The following is an 18,937-nucleotide window of genomic DNA, read 5'->3' as shown; positions in this document are numbered from 1 at the left end:
AATTTCACCGTGCGGTGAAGTAAACGCTTGCCGACGATTTTACCTGAAGCCAAAAGCTAGTCATCTACTCAAAGAAGAAAAGAACTTACATCTTGCGGAGAACGTCATGATTGACTTGCAATCAAAAATCGAATGGAATTGGGGTAATTAGGACACGGAAATAAAAAGACTTTTGTGGTACAAAATGTAATTTTAATTATACACTACGAACTAATCAGTGTTCATATTTTCTTCGTTCGTTTCAGGGACTAGTTCTTCAAGCTGTCGGTCCCCAAACTTGTGTTTTACTGGAAGAGAATTAATTCATTATTAATGAGACTGATTTGTGAGTGATTTGTACTAAAATTATTAATTGAATTGAAATGGATTTAGATCATTAAGTTTTTTTTACATCGGTCCAATTAGTCAGTCAAAAAACAACATACCAACATCCAAATTCCTCAAGTCATGCACAAGAAAATTGTTCGATTTGTTATCTCCGCCGGCGGCGATAACAAACGGCGAATCGTGGGACAAATCCAAACACTGTATTTCTCCTAAATTAAAATCTTTTTCTTGGACAAGACTGGCTGCCTCCTCGGTATAATCCCAGATTTTAATTACTCCTTCAGGAGAGGCTGTTACCAACAAACCGGGGCACTGGTTGCTGACTACCAAACCGGTGACTTCTTTTTCATGCGCCTCAATTGACCACAATTGACCTGTGTAAATAAAATAATGAATCCACAGACATTAGAGTAGTGTTAAGTACCTTTTCTACAATCAAAATATTGGAGATGTCCTGTGTCCGTCCCCGCAAAGAACGAGAACGGCTGCAAAGGATTCCACTGGAGGGTTTCAACCTCTCCTTGTACTTCCCACGTTTGATGAGCATCAGTATTTCTACAGTCAAAGATTTTGACTTTTTTATCACACGCCCCCGCTAGTAATGTTTGCGCTTCCAGTTTGTGCCACTGCAAACACTGGACTTTGTCTGAAAAAGCTTTGATTTTTGTGTTGGGAGTTTGGTTTTCCAAGTCCCACAGTAAAATAGTTTTGTCAACAGAACCACTAGCTAAAACATGCTCAAACGCCTTGTTCCAAGCAAGTGAAAGAACGGCGTCTTTGTGGCCAACTCTGGGGCGATTCTTCTTAACACTGGGTGTTTTTCCCAGAGTAAACGCAGGTTCTATGCTATTTATCACATCTAAATCCCAAATTTGGATGATGGGAGTCATTGAGCCTATAGCGCAGTAGCATCCTTTGGGGGCTTTGGGTTCATAGTCTAACCACTCAAAACAGAGGGGGAATGCAGGTAAGAGAATATCGTGATGGACATAAAGAGATTCTTCTTCTTCATTGTAAACTAGGAAGAAAACCCATTCAAACTGCAACTTTCTGTTAAGATTGACTTACTGTAAACTTCCAAAGTGCTAGCATCTCCTTCAATGTGTCCAACTAAAATTAAATTGTCTGTAGGTTTGATTATTTCATCCTCCTTATCAGAGTCATCAGATTCTGAAAAATTGTCTTCTGCTTCATTCTGGAGGTCAGCCAACGAGCTAATTCCTAACGCATTCGCCGTGTTCTCGTCTAAAATCCGAGCATATAAACGCAAGCAAATTCAAAGAAGACCGTACCATCCTCGTCGTCGTAGTTCTCCAAGTTGAACTCGTCTTGAGCTGACGAATCACCCTGGGATTCTCCGTCGTTTGTGCTAATCCTAATAAACCCCCATCAAATCTCAACAAAGCGTACTTTAAAGAACTTACCGTAACTTCTTCTTCGTGTCTTTTATGACTTGAACTAGCTCCGCTTTCGATAATTGCACCTAAAGAGCTCTATTAGTACAATGGGTTTATAAACAAGACATACCTTCTCCGGCTGACTTCTCGCAACTCCCCTTTTCACCCATTTCACACAAGTTATTAAATTAACACGGTTTTGACTGTCGTTCTCTTCCATTTTTTGTCCCACGTGTTTAAAAATTGAGGTTATTGGGAGCGATGACGGAGCTGTCACAACGCAAGGTCGTTTTGTGGGGTTAGGAAACATAACCTTAAAGTTGGTTTGTTTGACAGGTGTCAAATGACCGATTAAAAAGTAGTCAAAAACGAAAGAATGACTGAAAGGCCTAGTGTAGTCATCGTAAGCAGCAGCAGCACCAAACCGAAGTCTTTGATAAAGTTAATAACAAAAACCGCCGATGTTGTTGAGGATTCTTCTGGAAATAAAGTCTCCCACACATGGCAGATAGAAACTAAATATTACACAGCAGAGATTGATATCATTGGGATTACTGAACAGTACCAAAGAAGCCACTCTTTCAATGATAACGTGGAAGCGTTGGTAATCCACATGGACAGCAACAAAGAAACTGGATTACAAGACTTACAGAAGTGGTCATGTATTGAGGAGGAGTGTGATCCTGAAGTTAAACTTCTCGTTGCGAATTATTGTACGAATGATACCAAAATCACAAAGTCGGCAGCTACAGAATGGTGCCTCCAACACGGATTTGAGTTGATTGAATTGTATCCTTCTCAACAAACATGTGATCAAGATATAATTGAAGAAAAAATTGGAGTTGAACGAGTTATTGAAGCTTTACAGACACACACATGGTCTAATATGAATATGAAGAGCCAGAAGAAGGAAATGGGGAAAACTGAAGAAGTTGAACAAAGTGAAGAGTTCCTCAATGACACCATGGATGATTTCAGCGATCTGTTTGCACAGTTGAGCATGATGAAGGAAAGTCTTCAGTCTTTGCCAACAAACCAGAGGAAACAGTGCGCTGAACAAGTTGTTACGGCGTTCTGGAAGGCCATTGGTGGAGATGAAGAGGAGATTTCAGACATGTAACTGAAGAGCTTTCGAAAATCATTTTTAACGTGAAGAATGGCACCTGTTTTGAGTTTGATATGGCTCAGGCGGAAGAACTTATTCTAAGTAGCGCTTCTTGCATATTAATTATTGTAGAATATTTTTAATTATTTGTAAATAAAGGCTCAATTAAATTATGCAAACTCTACCGCTTTGATTTTCATTAATAATTTTCCACTCTACGACCAGCTGACCGGTTTTTTAAACCCGATGGTAAACATTCAACATCTGGTTGATCAGCTGATCTGATAGAGGCCACTAGCACCAGAGCACCCAGTGGTGGGGAGAAGTCGTTAAGCCCGCGTGTACTGACAGTACTGACAAATAGAGGGAAAATAAGCACGCCCGGGAAACCTTTCGGGAGTACCCAAGCGAAGTTCTCGTGAAAATTGTGTAAAAACTCCAAGAAATGTCCGTTTCAACCCTAACGGAAATTTAACGGTTTTAACGTTAATTTGTGCACCCTCCAATGGCGGAAGAAGAAGAAAGGGTTGAACCGAGGCGTTCTTCTCGTCTGGCGTTAACGGAAATCAACTACAACAATGAAGAAACTCCGAATAAAAATGTAAGTGCGGATGAAATGGTGATTATCCAAAGAGGACCTAGGAAGAAGCCCATCATTTGGTCACCTGTTGATCAAGATCGGACTCCCGCATCGAAGGAGAAAAGTCCATTGGAGTGTGTACCTAGAAGACCCAGTTTGAACCCGAAGCTACGGCGAAGGCTTATCTTAAGCCCCACGAAAAATTCCGCGGAGTTTAGCTGCAGTTTTGCTAAGAAGTTGAGAAGTTTGCCTCTGTTTGCGCAACAGTTTGATGAAAAAGCCGCTTGAATTGTGTTTTTACGTTTTTATGAATTTGTGCCTTTTTAGGATTAAGGATAGTAAAAATAAAACTCGTTGGTTTATGTATGTATTTGTACCAGTCTAAAATGTGCCTTTCAATAAAGATCAATCAGTAGTTTGTACATTTTTTATTCATTTCTACATAACAAAAATTGCACAAATATTATATTCGCTCTTATTTCAATAGGTACCACAGACTTTGTATCTTAACAAAACTTCTGAGAGGTGTTTCAATTCAGTTTTCAGAACAAGACTAGAAGAAATTAATTTACGAAAATAAAACAGGGGCGACCCTGAGGGTCACCAACGCTACAAATGTATTTCAAAGCATATTCTCATTGTATTCTAATTCAAAACAAACTTTTTTCGTTTAAAAATATTACTGTGTATAATATACTCTGTAATACAAAGTTTTGGACCTCCACAACGAATACGAATTATCGAATTTAAGTAGATAGACTCCTTGTCCTGGATACTGATGGGACCCTGCGTATACCTCAATCTGACAATCCCTCCTATATACTGGCACAATTTCAGTGAGAAGCGTTTTAGAGACACCGTTAACGGCAACGGAACCCGCTTCTAGATCACCCGTTTGAATAGTTTCTTCATCGTAGAGATCCTCGTCAACGTCCTCCATGTCTTCGTCGTCGCTCTCAGAGACGTGAACCGAGACCTGGTCGCTAGTTGGTGTGCCGAATTCGAAATAAACCCCAAAGCCTGCGAAAAAATCAAATTTACCACCAATTAATTGCCCAAGTGACAAAACAGGACGCGAAGTTTAAAATTACCGATGTCATAATGGTCTGTAGCAAATTCCCAAAACAGACGTGCCCCTTCCGGATGCGTTGGCACCCTCACTGTTACAGTTTCCCCATGCCCAACCCTCACCACTCCATCCCCTTCAGCTTGTGCCACTGCCTGCTTAAAGACGTCGATTCCTGACCGCGTCCACATGCTAGCAGGCACCAAACTATTATCGGAAGATTCTGGATTTGTCTCGCCTACGTCTTCATCATTGTGCTAAAAAAATCGTCACAGACAACAATAGAAATTTATCTAGAAGTACCCATTCTGTGTCAGTCTTCTCATTATCACTCTCCTTTTTGATTTGCTCCCCTCTTTGTGCAGCCTGTAACTGTTGCATATACTGAATATAATGCTGATCTTGGAGTTGTCTAATAAGAGCCCCTTGCTTCTCGGGGTCGCCGGGAAACTGTTGCTCCGCATATTTCCTAAATTGGTCAAAAGTTTGTTCATTTAAAGCCTGTTGAATTTGTCTCTTAATAGATTCTTCTTTAGTTAGTTGTTCTTGAATTAGTTTCTCTTCCTGTTCCTTCTTTAGTTTTTCTTCTTCCTCAATCAACCTGCGTTTTTCTTCTTCTTTCCTGCAAAAACTCGGAAATTGAGAATTCTTGAAACATTTAAAAGGGCATACGCTTTTCTTTCCTGTTCCTTTTTCTCCCGCCTGTGTGCTTCAACATAAGCAGAAAATAAGGGGCACCGGCGGCTCAACAGTTCAACAAAACCAGTCCGAGCTTGATCCTCCGATAGTTTCCCCAATTTTTGCCACGCGACTCGTCTGTCTTTTCCTACAACGTCTAACGTTCCTAATGGTGGTAATTTATTTATAGCTTCCGATAAGGGACCATGGAGGACTTGTTGTGAAAAAGCTACTAGTTGTAATTTATCTTCATAACTAAAATGGACAGCCTTGCCTTCCTTTTCTGGAAATATTCAAATTGGAGAAAAGTGTTAACCTTCACGCTTTTTATACCTCTATAAAAATTGAAGGCTAGCTTATAAACTTCTTTCAAAGGTAGGCCATATTCCAGGGTGTCGTTTGATGGATTACTCACTAAGGAACTTTTCCGTTTTGCAGACTTTATATCTAATTTTGAGATTTTTTCAGAAAGTAATGAGCTGTCACTTTCTGTAGCCATGTTCGTTTTGTTGACCACAAATTTTGGGGAATTTTCACGGAGATGCGACACTGTCTGTCACTTACGTCACTCAAATTTGACAACAATCATAACCTAAAAAGCCATGGTAACCTTTTTTATCATCTAATTTACAAAATAGTTCAACTCAACACTTACAGGGCAAACATAAAGAAAAAAAGAAACGCAAACATGAAAAGAAGAAGTCCCGGAAATCTAGTTCGAGTTCGTCGTCCGACGAGTGGGTGGAAAAAAACAAGCATTCTTCCTCAGACGAAGAACAAGCAAAGCCCCAGAGCTCAAAGTCGCAAAGAGATGAATGGATGTCATTATCAACATCATTTGCAACAGAATCCAACTTGGATAAGAGAAAAGAACGGGAGGAAAACAAGCGCTTGGAAAGAGAACGCGAAAAGTACAACCCCAGAGAACATGTAAGAGAGTTGAATCCATACTGGAAGGACGGAGGTGACGGTCTGCCCAAATTCAAGAAGCCTTCAGAAGATGACCATGGTAAAAAATATGAACCCACCAACAGAGCTAAAACATCCTCAAACTGGAGAAAGAAACCCGCCGAATCTCTTAACGACAGAATTGAAAAACCCACTGAACCATCTGAAGTTCTATCGGAAAAAGACTTGAACGCACTAGCTGCCAAACTGGTGAAAGCGGAAATCATGGGCAAAACAGAGCTGATAAAAGAACTAAAAAAGAAACTAGAGGATGCCAGAAGCCAACGCGCGACTTCTTCTCAAGATGAGCACGTGATTTTAACGCAGACAGATTCGCGTGGTCATGCTAGACCCGTCAAACTCCAATCGGACTATGGAGAGCCCTCAGGTAGTCAGAAGAAGAAGAGGAAAATAGAGACTCACCAGGATGGTCAAAGAATGAGATATTTTGCAGATGATGATAAACACTCTCTTCAGCAAATGTTTGAGAATGAGAAATACAACACCACTGAAGATCAAAACAGAGAGTTTTTGAGGATGGCGAGTAATGTGCGGCGAAACGACGACTTGGAGGACGTTTTTGCTGATAACATCAGGAAGAAAGAGTCTGACAGTAAAACTGATAAGAGACACGTAGATAGAGCGATCAATGAGCACCAGAGAGTCGCTAGAAGCATAGACAGTTGTAAATGTTGCATACAATCAGACAGGATGCCCAAGCATCTCATGGTGTCGTTGGGCGAGACTGCGTATTTAAATCTACCGACACATGAACCCTTGACCGAGGGACACTGTGTAATTACACCGATTAGACACGCCACGTCTTCCACGCTCTTGGACGAAAATGAATGGGCAGAGATAATGAATTTCAGGAGAGCACTCACTAGAATGTTTAATTCGCGAAATGAAGACGTTATTTTCTTCGAAACTGCGAGGAACTTGGACAAGTACCCCCACATGTACATTGAGTGTGTTCCTATAGACAGGGAGACAGGAGACATGGCAGCGATTTACTTCAAAAAAGCCATTGATGAATGCGAAGTTGAGTGGGCCCAGAATAAAAAACTCGTGTCTTTAAAAGGAAGAGACGTCCGCAGGGCTGTCCCCAAAGGCTTACCATACTTCTTCGTTTCTTTTGGTATGGAAGAAGGCTTTGCTCACGTGATAGAAGACGAAAAAAGCTTCCCGTACAATTTCGCGCAGGAAATTATAGGAGGAATGTTGGACCTCCACCACAGCAAGTGGAGGAAACCAAGACAACAATCATTTGAGGAACAGAGCAGGAGAGTTGTTGAATTTTCAAAGGAATGGAGTCCTTTCGACTCTACAAAAGCATAATCACTTAAACTCTAATTTTAATAAAAAATATAAGAAAACGTTAGACTATCATTTCTAATTCTTTCGCATATTCAATGGCTTGTTCAGCGAGTTCGTTTGACTGGATGGGTTCATGGGTCTTCTTGATTTCAGGCGCAAAATGAAAGAAGTTGTCGCGCCCAAGTTTCCACTTTTTGTTCTGAAAAACGAGATTAGTACAATATAAATTAAAATGATGACATACTTTTGCTCCAAACGCTTTTGCTGCTTCCTCATTAGGCAAATACAACATTCTCGCGGCGTCTTTTAATGAGATTTTTTCGTATGCTTTTTCCACACACACGGCGATTTCTCCGCGAATCGTGTCAAGTAAAATGTCCATGAAAAAATTGTAGTTCTTTGCAGGCACATTTCCTTTAGCTAAAAAGATCTGCAAAAAACATTAAGGCTGAAAGTTTTACATAAAAGTCGTACCTTGTTATAACTGCCTTCCATTAAGTACTGCTCAATAGACAAAGGATGTCTGATATAGACATCATTTTGGATGTTCTCAGCAGGTAGCAATTCAAGCTCAGTATGGAACTCTGCCACTCTGTTTTGCGATAACAAAAACAACAAGTTTAAACCCAGAAGTTGGTACTTAAAAGAAGACTCAGGAAGTTGGTCTTTGTAGTCAAAATAGTAACATTTCAACTGGGCCATGTACCGCTCAAACGCGGGGATGTTATTACTTGCTATACTCCACTGAACTCCAATTTCCAGAACGTCTCGGGCTAACAGCAACTCTTGTTTGTTAGCAGTAGCGTTGGAAGTCGGTAAAAACATCAAATTCGTCAATTCCAACTAAAATGAAAAGTACAAATCATCGCGGATCTAACCTCAAAAGTTACGTACCTTCAAATCTGACAATAACTGCTCAGTTTTGGCCAGGTTGGGTTTCGAATTGTTCCATTCTGATTTGAGTTGCTTGTAAAGAGACGCGACGTCGTTAATTTTCGACATTTTAGTTAAAATTCAAAAAGTTTAATGAGTTGTATTTTGCTTTGTAATTTTGACAGGTGTCAACTGTCAGAATGTGACGTCGCTACTGGGGGGTAGATGGCGTTGATGATGTTAGGGTAAAATTTTTGCTAAAAACACAAATAGAATTTTTTGGAAGTATTCCAGCTAGCACATGTTTATGTAAAACGCTAATTTTACCACGTTGAGCAAGTGTTGACGTTAAAATGATTCACAAAAACAAGGACATAAATTACAGGGCACTGTAAGTCGCGGGGGAATGGAAGGTTCTGGTTGTTTGGAATTATCCAGAATTTACGATAAATCAGGTGGGGGCTAATATGGGTTGATTTATAATTTTCCGTAAACAGTGTGATTGATTAGTTGGTTTGTTGATATTGAGGGCGCTAGTCGTGCTAGTAAAAAAAAGATTGGTAAGGTGTGTCCCCCACTTCATGATTTCAACCAATGAGCGTCGTCCCTGAATGCCGGTAATCGACATAAAAGTGTTAGATACACGCCGAAACTTGCATTCTATAGTCATCCACGTGTGTTGCTGTTAGTCAAAAAAAGTGTTTTTGTTTATCTTGTACTTCAAGAAACCTCAAAATGGCCTTCATGATGCCTGTTGTGAAAAACGATTGGGATATCTACAAATCCAATCGTTCTAGAAGAGTCTCTGAGTGCTCGAATCCCACTTCCTGCCGCTCCAGAAAAGTGTCAGAGTGTAAATCGGAGGGACCCAGCTTATCGACTTCACCAGGATCAGATTACATGGTGTCGTCGCCCACCCATCGCAGTGTCCCTGCGAATATGTCCAGGCAATATTCGAGGAACAGCTCGAGGACATCTGAGAGCAGTCTTCAGAGCCCAATCAAGAGCACGTCATCGTCGCCCCCGAAGAACGGGTCTCAGTCAAGTCTCAACAAGTTCCACAACAGATTGCTGGACAAGTTGAAGAAGTCGCTGAGGAGTAAAGACTCAGAGAACGAGAGGACGAGTTCCTGAGAAGAGGGTGAGGAACTCGGGACTCCACCTCCTAGAGAGTGAGGCTTTTTAGATAAGTTTGCGACCGAAGCTAACCGAACTACGACTACGTATGTTCAGGTGTAGCAATTGATATATTGCCCTGTGATATGTAGGAAAATATAGTTATTTAGAACTATGTACTCTTAGGGTTAATTGAGGCTAGCTCGGTCGGTTTGTAATCTAGTGGGGTGGCTAAATGTCGGTTTAAATTAAACCAATTTGAGACTCCCAAAGACGTTTGGGCACCCCACTAAGTCGAATTGCTTCAAATTTGAAGGTAGTTATTTATACTATATTTTGTTTAATTGAAAGACTGTTGGGAGGACTAGGAGTTTTAATAGAATAAGAAAATAGCCTTTATTGCTTGTTATTCAGTATAATGCATATTTTATAAGTGGAGCCTTGTAAATCTGGGTGCTTGGGTGGCCTAAACCCATTAAACCCTTGCTCTGCTAGTGGAACATTCCAATCGAAATAGTTTTGCAATCATATCTAACGAATTACACGTACAATAATATATTGAGACCATTTGGTACCCATTCTGCGTCTTTGTACAAATGTGTTCTGTACTCATTCATTTTCATGACAATTATATAGAACCAATTTGTATGTTTATGGAGAATAAAAGATGCCTTATGGCCGTGTGTTGATACTCTATGATTTCCTTTTCCCGCTCCGCATGAATCGAATGGAAAAGTACTGGCTCAACTCAATAAAACCGTGGCTCACATACATCACGTTGACTAACCGCTTCTATAAATAGCCAGCAGTAACTTCAAAGTCGCATTTTATTCTAATAAGGCGACACACCGAAGGGCTCTAATAAGCTAACAATCATCTTCTAGAACGTTGACCCAAAACATTACATAAACACCGGTGAGTTTAATTTCTCTTATGCGGCTACGTCATCGGTTGAATAAACCAATGTTCTTGATCTCTATATTGCTTTTTTAAAACACTGGCCAAGGTCGTGGGACAGGGTTATCCAGATTACGCCCGAAATCAGAAGAGTGAAAGTTTAACGACCTTTTTCCCACGAAAATGCCTGCGACTGTTGCAGTGTCGCTAGTGGAAATTTCCACTGCGAGCAAGTACTCGCTGGTAGGCGCGTCTCTACAATCCTTTCTCTGGTTAATTTCGCTTTGTTTGCATTGTTTTTGATTTAGCTGAACGGGGAAATTTCCCTAGTTGATCAAACTCTACACCCTTTTATGACATCGACCAAACAACATAATTTATAATGAAAATATTTAGCAAACGAGCTATAAAAAGCAATGTTTATAGATATCGTGCTATAGGGATTTTAGATCTTATAAACTTTCTTTCTACGATCTACGATGTTTTACAGGAAGGGGAGCAAGAGAAAGACGCAGGAAAATCGATAAGACACGCCTTCATGTCTACTCGGTGGGAGTTAGGCAGACAACCTTCAACGGCCTTTCTGACCTAGCTAATGGTGATGTGTTTTGGCTGCATTTTCCGTATCGAACACTTCCGGATGCGAGCACCTGATGATTCAACACAATAAAGGTCATATTCATAGCACACCGAAAAAGTATCAAAGGAATGCTGTTTTCTTTCCAGTCGAGTCTCAGGTTTCTTCAATTCAAAGTGAGGCATTTCTGAGTTCGTCAACCAGTTTCATCGTTTTACGGGAGATAAGACGTTTTTCCGTAATCTTTATTACCGTAATAGTTATGGGGATTATTATGGCCACGGTAATGTTAAATATTTTGCAATTGCAAAATGTCCATCGGGGACGTTAACATGAAACTCTATCTCAGCAAAATAATATTAATGGAATTGCACGTAACATCCCACGTCAGGTAAAAATAACACGAGGAAGGTAAGCTTTTGGTGTTTTGAGCTGCATTTCAACGGGTTTTGAGGTATTCAAAACATCACGGTACTATTTTTAGTCGGTTTCAAAATAATTTTACATAAATTCATCCTGGTGGCGCCGACAGTTTTTTAGTCCAACAATGTGTTTCTTCTCCAGGGGACTTGTTTGCTTTTTTGTCATGTAAATTACCCAGAATATTTCCTTAATTTTCCGTAAAATAGTTCAAACATGAACTTAGCAGCTTAACAAAAATTCCATTGTTGTTATTAGCGGAATATCATTTTTTAATTCCACCAATTATCGTAATACTTATTATTATTCGATTATTTTTAATCAAATTTATTGTTGCATGACTGGACAATAACTCGACATGCTCACGTGATCGCCAAATTACGTAATTATAGGAGACGAGGAACAAATTCTCTTTTTTGGGAAAAACAAAAAATTTTGACAATTTTCGACTTAAATCTGCAAAACTGGTAGTTTTAACGTGATAGTAATAAACTTTTGGAGTTTACGGTCTTTCATTTGCTTATTAACTGCACCAAATTCCAAATTTATAGAGCAAAAGAGACAATTTTTAGAAATTTAGGTATCGGTGAAGATGTAATTTTGGCAATGAAATTTTGGGACTATTATTTTGGACTTGCTTACTAATTATTGCTTACAAGACAGAACAAAAGTTTTCCTCTCTATGAAGGCCCACAAGTTTAAGAGATATCGTTACCTGTCAAATAAATTCAATTTACTCGCATAATTTCCTCATTTAAATACATTTAACAACAACTGATTATTTAATTTTTGAGACATTTGTCAACAATCAAAAATGCCATTTGAAACAGCACCGATATGAAAAATTTATTTTCACTTTGTTGTTTACAAGTGACTAATCTATAAGAAAGTCAAATTTCAGATTTTGTATTCTATCGGCGAGCTAATGAAATTTCCATTCGTGTTTTTGTTTTGCTTAAAAAGTACGCAAATGAGGATGAGAATAATATGGATAATTTAGTTACATTTGATAAGAAAAAATTTGATCAGGAATCTGAGATATGTTAGCAGCTGTGTCTGTTGCCTTGACAGACTGATTGGTATGTAAAGCTGTCATTCTGAGAGTGCTACCAACAAGTAAAAACGTGTGAAGCCACCAAACTCTTTATTTATTGGTTATTTACTAAAAAATTCCTTGACTGCGGGGCAAAGATGCAAATTCGGCTCGTAAAAGTGTTTTGAACACTTGATCAAATTATCCGCCTCATTTTTTGAGTTGAAAAAACTGTCGATTTAATTATTGTTTTCTGATTATTTTGACAGCACTTCAATCACTTTATAAAAATCCGTACATAAACATCTCGAGCTCTTTTATAGAGACAATGTTTATTTGAGTTAATTTGATTGCAGCTGAACTAAAAAAATGGTGAATGCGTAAAATTTCTCGTTATAACGTGGCGTAAAATTTAAGTGCCGCCACTAAAAACAATATTCGGTGCATAAAACAAACAGCACGAATTACTTTTACTCTCCAATGTTATATCCTGGTACAACCAACAAAAAAAAATTCTTGACCTTGGATAATCCACATCTAAAACCACCATCCTATGCATATTAGGAATTTTGCTTGAATATTTGCACGTATACATGCGTAGGCTGTCCATTTCGCGCGTTAAACCCACCTATACCTTACATATTTTATGGTTCTTTTTTATAGTAATACATAAAATGGTCTTAAAATTTGATTAAACTTCCATGGAAAACTACTGGCAAGGTTGATGTATCTATTTCGCGAATAAGCAATGAATGGAATTTTTCACGAAACTAATAAGTTCGAGCAGATGTTGCCAGGTAATACGTACGCGTGATTACCGCTGATTACGTTTGCGTTGACTAAGCGGTGTTTGGTTCGGGGAGATAATTTTCAGCGAGGAAAAATCACGTGAATGCATCGTAAGACAATACGGTTATTTATCATTCATTTTTACTATCTACGTCAATAAAGACTTGGTAATACAATGCGTAAAAATTCCAAGGTTCAGCCTACATGGCAATGTTGGACAATAAAGTTTCTATTCATGTGCGCAGCGCCTATCTGCTTTTATGTTCTGATTCCAATCAATTTATCCAGTGACGATATTAGCATCTAGTTTAGGATTATTAATAATATTCTGTGCGTATGTTAACTGATATTACAATACGAATTGTTATTGAGAGAATATATTGTATATTGTATACACCACAATACAAAATTTCAATTGTTTCGGAATTACATCAACTACACAAATTTCCCTTTTTTAAGCTACACGCAACTACTCACAATAAAGGTCATGAACCGGAATTATCCTTTATTCATCCCCTTCTTCGTTTGGTTTGTATTCATAAGTTCCACCTTTATTTTATTTATTAGTGTCGCTAAACAGTTTGTTATGCAAGCACACCATGGTCATTTTTAGACGTCTTCAGGGCGCCAATTGCCAAACATAATAATTGAAGAAGTGCCAGAATGAATATACGACACGTTGGCCGACACTCTTGTTTACCGTCTGTTATTTTGTCAAGCCTTTTCGCTTTATTTGAACATCTGTTGGACATAATTTTCGGTGCTAAAAATGAAAAGGACATCGAATTTCAATAAATCGATAACCTAGATTTTCAATGTTGGTTTAGCGAGGAACGAAAAATAATGCGGGTGGTCATATTTTTCTGGAAGACGCAAATGTTTGTTATGATCCGAGCGATAAGATATAGTGAGTAATAAAATTTTAAGCCATTTCACATGCAGGTACAACTTAATTAGTGTTGACTCCAAAGTCGGTCAGGCTCCGTCATCTCAGCTGAATCATCTGGTATTTATAAGAAAGTAAAGTGTGAATTTTAAAAGTGACTCGGATTTCCCACCATTGCCTAATTAAGTTCCATTATTGCAATTCACCGAGTCTAAAAAAATGAAGGACAAACTATGGAAAGTTCACGGTGATATTTCCTGATGTGTCGAAAAGAATTGGGTGCAACCTTACAAAAAATTAGGCAGCTTACTCACTTCAGACCTGAAAAGGCAGGAATTACAAATCGATATAATCCTCGTTATTGCTGACAAATATTGTCTGTAAACATTCGCCGCTGTTTCATTATCTGTATTGATATTTCATTCCTTAATGTCGCCTTCCCTTCACTAAACTGTGAATTTAGTGTATGTACAATGGAGTAAATAAAAATTGATAAGGTACTTGTTTAGCAACAATAGTAATGAGAAGCTTTATTAATCTTCTCTTCTCATGTTCTCCTGAAACTGGAAACATTAGCAAGATTAGGAGTCATTTTTACGATTTGAATTTAATAGTTCAGGTAATTACGAGACTTTAATGGTAGTCATTCCGTAGAATCTCTACAACTTGAACTTCCTGTATTATAAAAATAAATTACGAGCCCTCAGTTTCGAAATAATCTTCTTAAAGCTGAATTTAAACTTGTAAAGCCTCTACAAATTTTCCTTCACTTGAGAAGTTTGTATCGAATGTAAGCCCTTCTTCTGGCATTGAAACATTAAAAGATTTTTTTAAGTTGAAAAGTTCCTGTTTTATGGTTTGGCAAGTCAAAAAATGTTTGCACTGTCCCAATATTTACTCTATTTTGTAATTGCTATGCTTAAAAATAACACTCAGGTCTGTAATGTATTTCTAACTCAGACCCTTTTTTTCCAATTTTCCTGTTTTTCCAGTTAATTTTCCATAAATGCAGCAGTTCGCCTTGTTGTAACCTTGACATTGTCTATCATAATAAGATAATGAGGTATCATTGCGAAGAACGTCAGAGCACGCAAGCTTTTAAATTGAGGGAGAGAATTAATAAAAAACTTTCAATTAATTTCCGCATCCAACGAGCAAAATTATTTTGTTTCAAAGTTTCGTTAGTTTTAATAGCTTTTTGATTACTTACAATTCAGGTGTGCCTTTAACGTCTTTCCCAGACATTCTTTCTAGTTTACAACTTTGTTTACCAATTTTATGACAAGACTCCTTGAACTTAGACAGTTATCAAAACACCTTTAAACCGTAAGTTTAATAATAGATGCTGGGTTAGTTTAAACTGGTAAGTGGTGACTATGGACAGATTTTTTTGACCTCGATATCTGAGGATAATAAACAAATTGTCTCAACTTTTAGGCTGCATGAGAGGATAAATTTTCGTCGTTTGTGGAGCGCGAAAAAGCGGCGTTTTCCGGGGATTCTAGTCCGAACCGACAATTCTTTCCACGTAATTAAAAAAAAATGTAATGAGTAATGACTGTGTTGTGTTAACTCGAACATGGCGGAATGTGTTTCAATCACAGGTGCCCAGAAACTTTAAATCTGACTAGGTCAGTTATGACGGTGATTCAAACTTGGTCTCCTCATTTTATCGGAATGTGCGTGGTAATGATAAAAAAACCAATTTTCATATTTTATGAAGTACAAGTTTTTGCATCTTTATCCGACATAATCTACAATTCTAATAACCCAACAGAAACACCAACCCAAGAATGTGAAGAATTTTTAACACAATACAGCATCACAGAACACTAGAAAAATAAAAAATACATTCAATACCATGACCTTCTACACGTTACAAAAATAACCGAACGACTAAATGCAATTCCATTATGTTGTTATGTAAATTCCTTTTATTGTAAAAATGATTGTGTGCGACATGCCGTATCTGCAACGCAATTCATCATATAAATTCGAATTGGGTCACCGCTTCGTCCTTTTATATCCCAAGGGCAAGGAATTTCCAGGTTCATTTTCGTGACGTCACAAGGTGCAAGTTCTGGGCAAATACTCTATCCTTTTACGCTAGGCGTGCCTACGTGCGATTCGGCATGGATGCGTATGAAAATCTTCTACGTTGCAGAAGGAGAAGATCGATAAATTTACGTCGTTTGTGGAGCGCGAAAAAGCGGCGTTTTCCGGGGATTCTAGTCCGAACCGACAATTCTTTTCATGTAATTAAAAAAAAAATGTAATGAGTAATGACTGCGTTGTTTTAACTTGAACATGACGGAGTAATTGAGAATTTAAGTTCAGGCTGGAAATGGGAACAAAGACGTGGTTTAATTAATTTCATTGGAAGTGTAAACATTGTTTTAATTAATGATGAATCTGAAAACGATATTTACAAACGCAAACAGGATAAAGTACAGTAGGTCAATGTTTGGTTACTTTAGAAATTAGGTAAGGAAAAACCGTTTCCACATCATTTTTACGTTGTCATTATCACTATCACAATGCACGGATAACCGAGCGAAAAAATTAAAGACATCAGGCGTCGTTCTATGGAAAAATACTGACATGATAGAGCAACTTTTCAAGTTTTATCTACTTACAGCAAATCGATAAGACGGTTTTAACTAGAAACTGACTTGAAATTATAGAAATAAGATTAATTCCCTCCGTTTCTGTATCAATCGAAAGAGAACTCGATTTTTTTTGGAACTGTGTGATTAAAAAACGAGTTTCATATCTTAACAAGAATAAAATTGCAACAAATTGATTTCGTCTAGATTTTCATAAAAATAGGGACGTTTAAACTTGTTGCAAAATGGTGGATGCGCTCTCTCTGTTATTTTCGAAACAGAATTGAAGAAAACAACCAGAAAAAACAAAATGAGAGAAATTAAAAAATATAAAAGATCTAATAAAATGTGATAAGTTGAATATAAAATAAAAAGTAATTTCTGTTTTTTTTAATAGTGAATGAGTAAGATGTTATCTCTAATTTTGGCGCCAATGATTGAAAATGTCAAACTTAAAATCATTTGTCACGCTGCTGTTGCTATACTAAAATTTACTTTAATCTTTGATATCTAGAAAATTTGTAATTAAAGGCTGTTTGACATGATCACATTTTTATTCATAAAAATTTGAGAGTTTATTTTCAAACAAATATCCTCGTGGCAAACAGCAAAATGAGAGAAAATATTTTTGTAAAAATATTTGAAAAAAATTTTAAAACAAAAATTTGAGAAAAAATGTGATCGTGTCAAATAATCATTTGAAAGTTCCTTTAAAATCTAAACTGAGATTTTGGCAAAGAAACAGATTGTTGTAACAATACTTTAAAGGACCTTTGTAAAGCCGGCTTTAAGCGATGACTATGAAACTTACTGTCGTGAATTTCATTGGTCGTATTTCTGCATTTTGAGAGTCATCTTTGAATCCTGAAGCAGATTTTTGGATAGATATGGCCTTCACTGGCTTTCCAGAGTGAATACATATTTGGATTTTTCTTAAATAGGTAAAAACGCACACAACAGTTAAAAACTTTATGACATTTTTTGGAATGTTTGGTTTTATTGAACGGAAAAATACAAAATATTCGTAATACGGAGATAAAGGATAAAGGATAAAGGATAAAAATGACTCAGTAGAATTTTGATAATAATTCCTAAAGTATTAAAAATGATTATCATGTTTTCACGTATCCTTAGTCAATAATGACGTCATTTCAAATCAGTTACTGTTTAATCCCATTCAGATTAGACATTTATTCCCCTAATCTACGAACAAATGAATCAATGAATCCAAAAGTCAAAACATAAAGTTCTATGAAGTGACAATGAATCAATCAATACAAAATACATTGATTTTTATCAAAATAGTAAAATTCCATCCACTGAAAAAATTGTAGCTTCTAAATTAATTTTGTCAATGGCATACAAATTAAATTTTATTAGTCACAATTTCACGAATGTGCAAATTTAATATTGAAAGAGCTAACATTTTAAACACGATAAACAGGTCGTGTATGGGTCCATTATCAGATTTAAATTACTTTTTTGTACCTTAAATTTACACCACGTGCGCTATTTTAAAGTTCTGTTTATTTACACAAAACATTTTCCATTTTGTACTAATCACTCCGCCGTACCATCCTATAATATCGTAGATACACCTGTTTTCTATCAAATTAGTAAAAATCTAGTCAAGAAGGTAATATTGTGTAATATCTTATCTACCTTGATTTCCCAACACGACCAGATAAATTTCTGCCATCAACAAATAAAGATAAACCAGTCATAAACAAACAAATTAATTTTTGATGAACGTCCTATCTGTGTTTTTATAAGTATTACATTTCGTGTTTCTGCGTCATTGCCTACATTTTTGGGTTACACCGTATTTAACTAATTGACATCGATTAGTATGTGGCTGTAACTCACTCAATATGGCCCCGTTAATTTATTGCAAACTGTTGAAACTCTCCATAACAAAAGACAAATATTTAATTGTATTTCCTGTGCTCGAACACCTGCTTTGTTTAAACCGTAGGCATGACAGTTGGCATCCTGTGAAATTATAAATTGTTCGATAAAAAGACTGGCGTTTCCTGTACTAACGAGAAAATTCCGATCACCAATGACGCTCCTTCACCTTGGTTGTGGTCGTTATAAAAAATCTGGGTCAGTAAAGGAATATCTGGAATCATATTGGTCAGATAAGATCAGAAATAGTACTAATCTGTGGCGACCAATGACGTCCCTAGGCAACATAAAAAATGTTTTTGTGATCTAAAATTGTTAACAGTGGGACTCCCGGCGCCAGATGCTCACATGCTTCCGAACTCCGCCAACATTATAAATTCACGAGGAGGACGCTCCGCCACAAGGACGAAAATA

General features: G+C 37.4%; 7 protein-coding genes and 1 long non-coding RNA gene across 9 annotated transcripts; 5 read left to right on the top strand and 3 right to left on the bottom strand.

Annotated features, from left to right (window-relative positions):
- Positions 1–170: 170 nt before the first annotated feature.
- Positions 171–2,034, bottom strand: nclb (PWP1 homolog no child left behind). The gene is made up of 7 exons (XM_088044085.1): positions 1,855–2,034; positions 1,752–1,810; positions 1,620–1,702; positions 1,396–1,572; positions 752–1,345; positions 426–701; positions 171–287 (listed from the first exon to the last, which is right to left on the bottom strand). The coding sequence occupies exons 1-7, from the start codon at positions 2,032–2,034 to the stop codon at positions 211–213; spliced, it is 1,446 nt and encodes a 481-aa protein (XP_087900211.1). The 3' UTR covers positions 171–210.
- Positions 2,035–2,100: 66 nt separating this feature from the next.
- Positions 2,101–3,013, top strand: LOC148169827 (alpha- and gamma-adaptin-binding protein p34-like). The gene has a single exon (XM_088044089.1). The coding sequence runs from the start codon at positions 2,101–2,103 to the stop codon at positions 2,842–2,844; it is 744 nt and encodes a 247-aa protein (XP_087900215.1). The 3' UTR covers positions 2,845–3,013.
- A 92-nt stretch (positions 3,014–3,105) lies between these two features.
- Positions 3,106–3,831, top strand: LOC148169826 (uncharacterized). The gene has a single exon (XM_088044091.1). The coding sequence runs from the start codon at positions 3,335–3,337 to the stop codon at positions 3,695–3,697; it is 363 nt and encodes a 120-aa protein (XP_087900217.1). The 5' UTR covers positions 3,106–3,334; the 3' UTR covers positions 3,698–3,831.
- On the bottom strand, positions 3,823–5,652 carry LOC148169825 (Golgi resident protein GCP60). Its single transcript, XM_088044088.1, has 5 exons — positions 5,487–5,652; positions 5,148–5,436; positions 4,779–5,097; positions 4,501–4,732; positions 3,823–4,429 (listed from the first exon to the last, which is right to left on the bottom strand). Exons 1-5 carry the CDS (start codon positions 5,650–5,652, stop codon positions 4,089–4,091), a joined length of 1,347 nt encoding a protein of 448 aa, XP_087900214.1. The 3' UTR covers positions 3,823–4,088.
- A 31-nt stretch (positions 5,653–5,683) lies between these two features.
- LOC148169824 (CWF19-like protein 2 homolog) lies at positions 5,684–7,477 on the top strand. Its single transcript, XM_088044084.1, has 2 exons — positions 5,684–5,758; positions 5,811–7,477. The coding sequence occupies exons 1-2, from the start codon at positions 5,756–5,758 to the stop codon at positions 7,437–7,439; spliced, it is 1,632 nt and encodes a 543-aa protein (XP_087900210.1). The 5' UTR covers positions 5,684–5,755; the 3' UTR covers positions 7,440–7,477.
- LOC148169823 (26S proteasome non-ATPase regulatory subunit 8-like) lies at positions 7,440–8,524 on the bottom strand. Of its 2 annotated transcripts, XM_088044087.1 has the most exons (4): positions 8,313–8,523; positions 7,893–8,261; positions 7,663–7,848; positions 7,440–7,617 (listed from the first exon to the last, which is right to left on the bottom strand). In XM_088044087.1, exons 1-4 carry the CDS (start codon positions 8,418–8,420, stop codon positions 7,480–7,482), a joined length of 801 nt encoding a protein of 266 aa, XP_087900213.1. In that variant the 5' UTR covers positions 8,421–8,523; the 3' UTR covers positions 7,440–7,479. The 2 variants fall into 2 exon arrangements, with proteins under 2 accessions (XP_087900213.1, XP_087900212.1); XM_088044086.1 differs by having other exon boundaries at positions 7,440–7,848; positions 8,313–8,524.
- A 374-nt stretch (positions 8,525–8,898) lies between these two features.
- On the top strand, positions 8,899–10,098 carry LOC148169822 (uncharacterized). The gene has a single exon (XM_088044090.1). It carries the CDS (start codon positions 9,027–9,029, stop codon positions 9,423–9,425), a length of 399 nt encoding a protein of 132 aa, XP_087900216.1. The 5' UTR covers positions 8,899–9,026; the 3' UTR covers positions 9,426–10,098.
- Positions 10,099–10,253: 155 nt separating this feature from the next.
- On the top strand, positions 10,254–11,279 carry LOC148169821 (uncharacterized). The gene is made up of 3 exons (XR_015770632.1): positions 10,254–10,322; positions 10,795–10,976; positions 11,031–11,279. It is a non-coding gene; the product is annotated as an uncharacterized LOC148169821 (long non-coding RNA).
- Positions 11,280–18,937: the final 7,658 nt, after the last annotated feature.

The sequence above is a fragment of the Gnatocerus cornutus genome, chromosome 8, assembly GCF_029298725.1.
Source record: "Gnatocerus cornutus isolate USDA-ARS CGAHR chromosome 8, icGnaCorn1.1, whole genome shotgun sequence".
Lineage (NCBI taxonomy): Eukaryota > Metazoa > Arthropoda > Insecta > Coleoptera > Tenebrionidae > Gnatocerus > Gnatocerus cornutus.
Note: the sequence above shows the minus strand (reverse complement) of the source record. Positions and strands in the feature narration are given on the sequence as shown.

Bases quoted from the DNA above. Each gene is read 5' to 3' on its own strand.
- LOC148169827 (XM_088044089.1), top strand. From the start codon at position 2,101: ATGACTGAAAGGCCTAGTGTAGTCATCGTAAGCAGCAGCAGCACCAAA.
- LOC148169826 (XM_088044091.1), top strand. From the start codon at position 3,335: ATGGCGGAAGAAGAAGAAAGGGTTGAACCGAGGCGTTCTTCTCGTCTG.
- LOC148169823 (XM_088044086.1), bottom strand. From the start codon at position 8,420: ATGTCGAAAATTAACGACGTCGCGTCTCTTTACAAGCAACTCAAATCA. The intron at 8,262-8,312 runs GTACGTAACTTT...TTTTCATTTTAG, and splicing joins AGTTATTGTCAGATTTGAAG to TTGGAATTGACGAATTTGAT. The intron at 7,849-7,892 runs GTACGACTTTTA...TGTTTTTTGCAG, and splicing joins TGGAAGGCAGTTATAACAAG to ATCTTTTTAGCTAAAGGAAA.
- nclb (XM_088044085.1), bottom strand. From the start codon at position 2,034: ATGTTTCCTAACCCCACAAAACGACCTTGCGTTGTGACAGCTCCGTCA. The intron at 1,573-1,619 runs GTACGGTCTTCT...CTCGGATTTTAG, and splicing joins GAACTACGACGACGAGGATG to ACGAGAACACGGCGAATGCG. The intron at 1,346-1,395 runs GTAAGTCAATCT...TTTTCTTCCTAG, and splicing joins TAGCACTTTGGAAGTTTACA to TTTACAATGAAGAAGAAGAA.
- LOC148169825 (XM_088044088.1), bottom strand. From the start codon at position 5,652: ATGGCTACAGAAAGTGACAGCTCATTACTTTCTGAAAAAATCTCAAAA. The intron at 5,437-5,486 runs GTATAAAAAGCG...GAATATTTCCAG, and splicing joins AGCCTTCAATTTTTATAGAG to AAAAGGAAGGCAAGGCTGTC. The intron at 4,430-4,500 runs GTAATTTTAAAC...ATTTTTTCGCAG, and splicing joins TACAGACCATTATGACATCG to GCTTTGGGGTTTATTTCGAA.
- LOC148169822 (XM_088044090.1), top strand. From the start codon at position 9,027: ATGGCCTTCATGATGCCTGTTGTGAAAAACGATTGGGATATCTACAAA.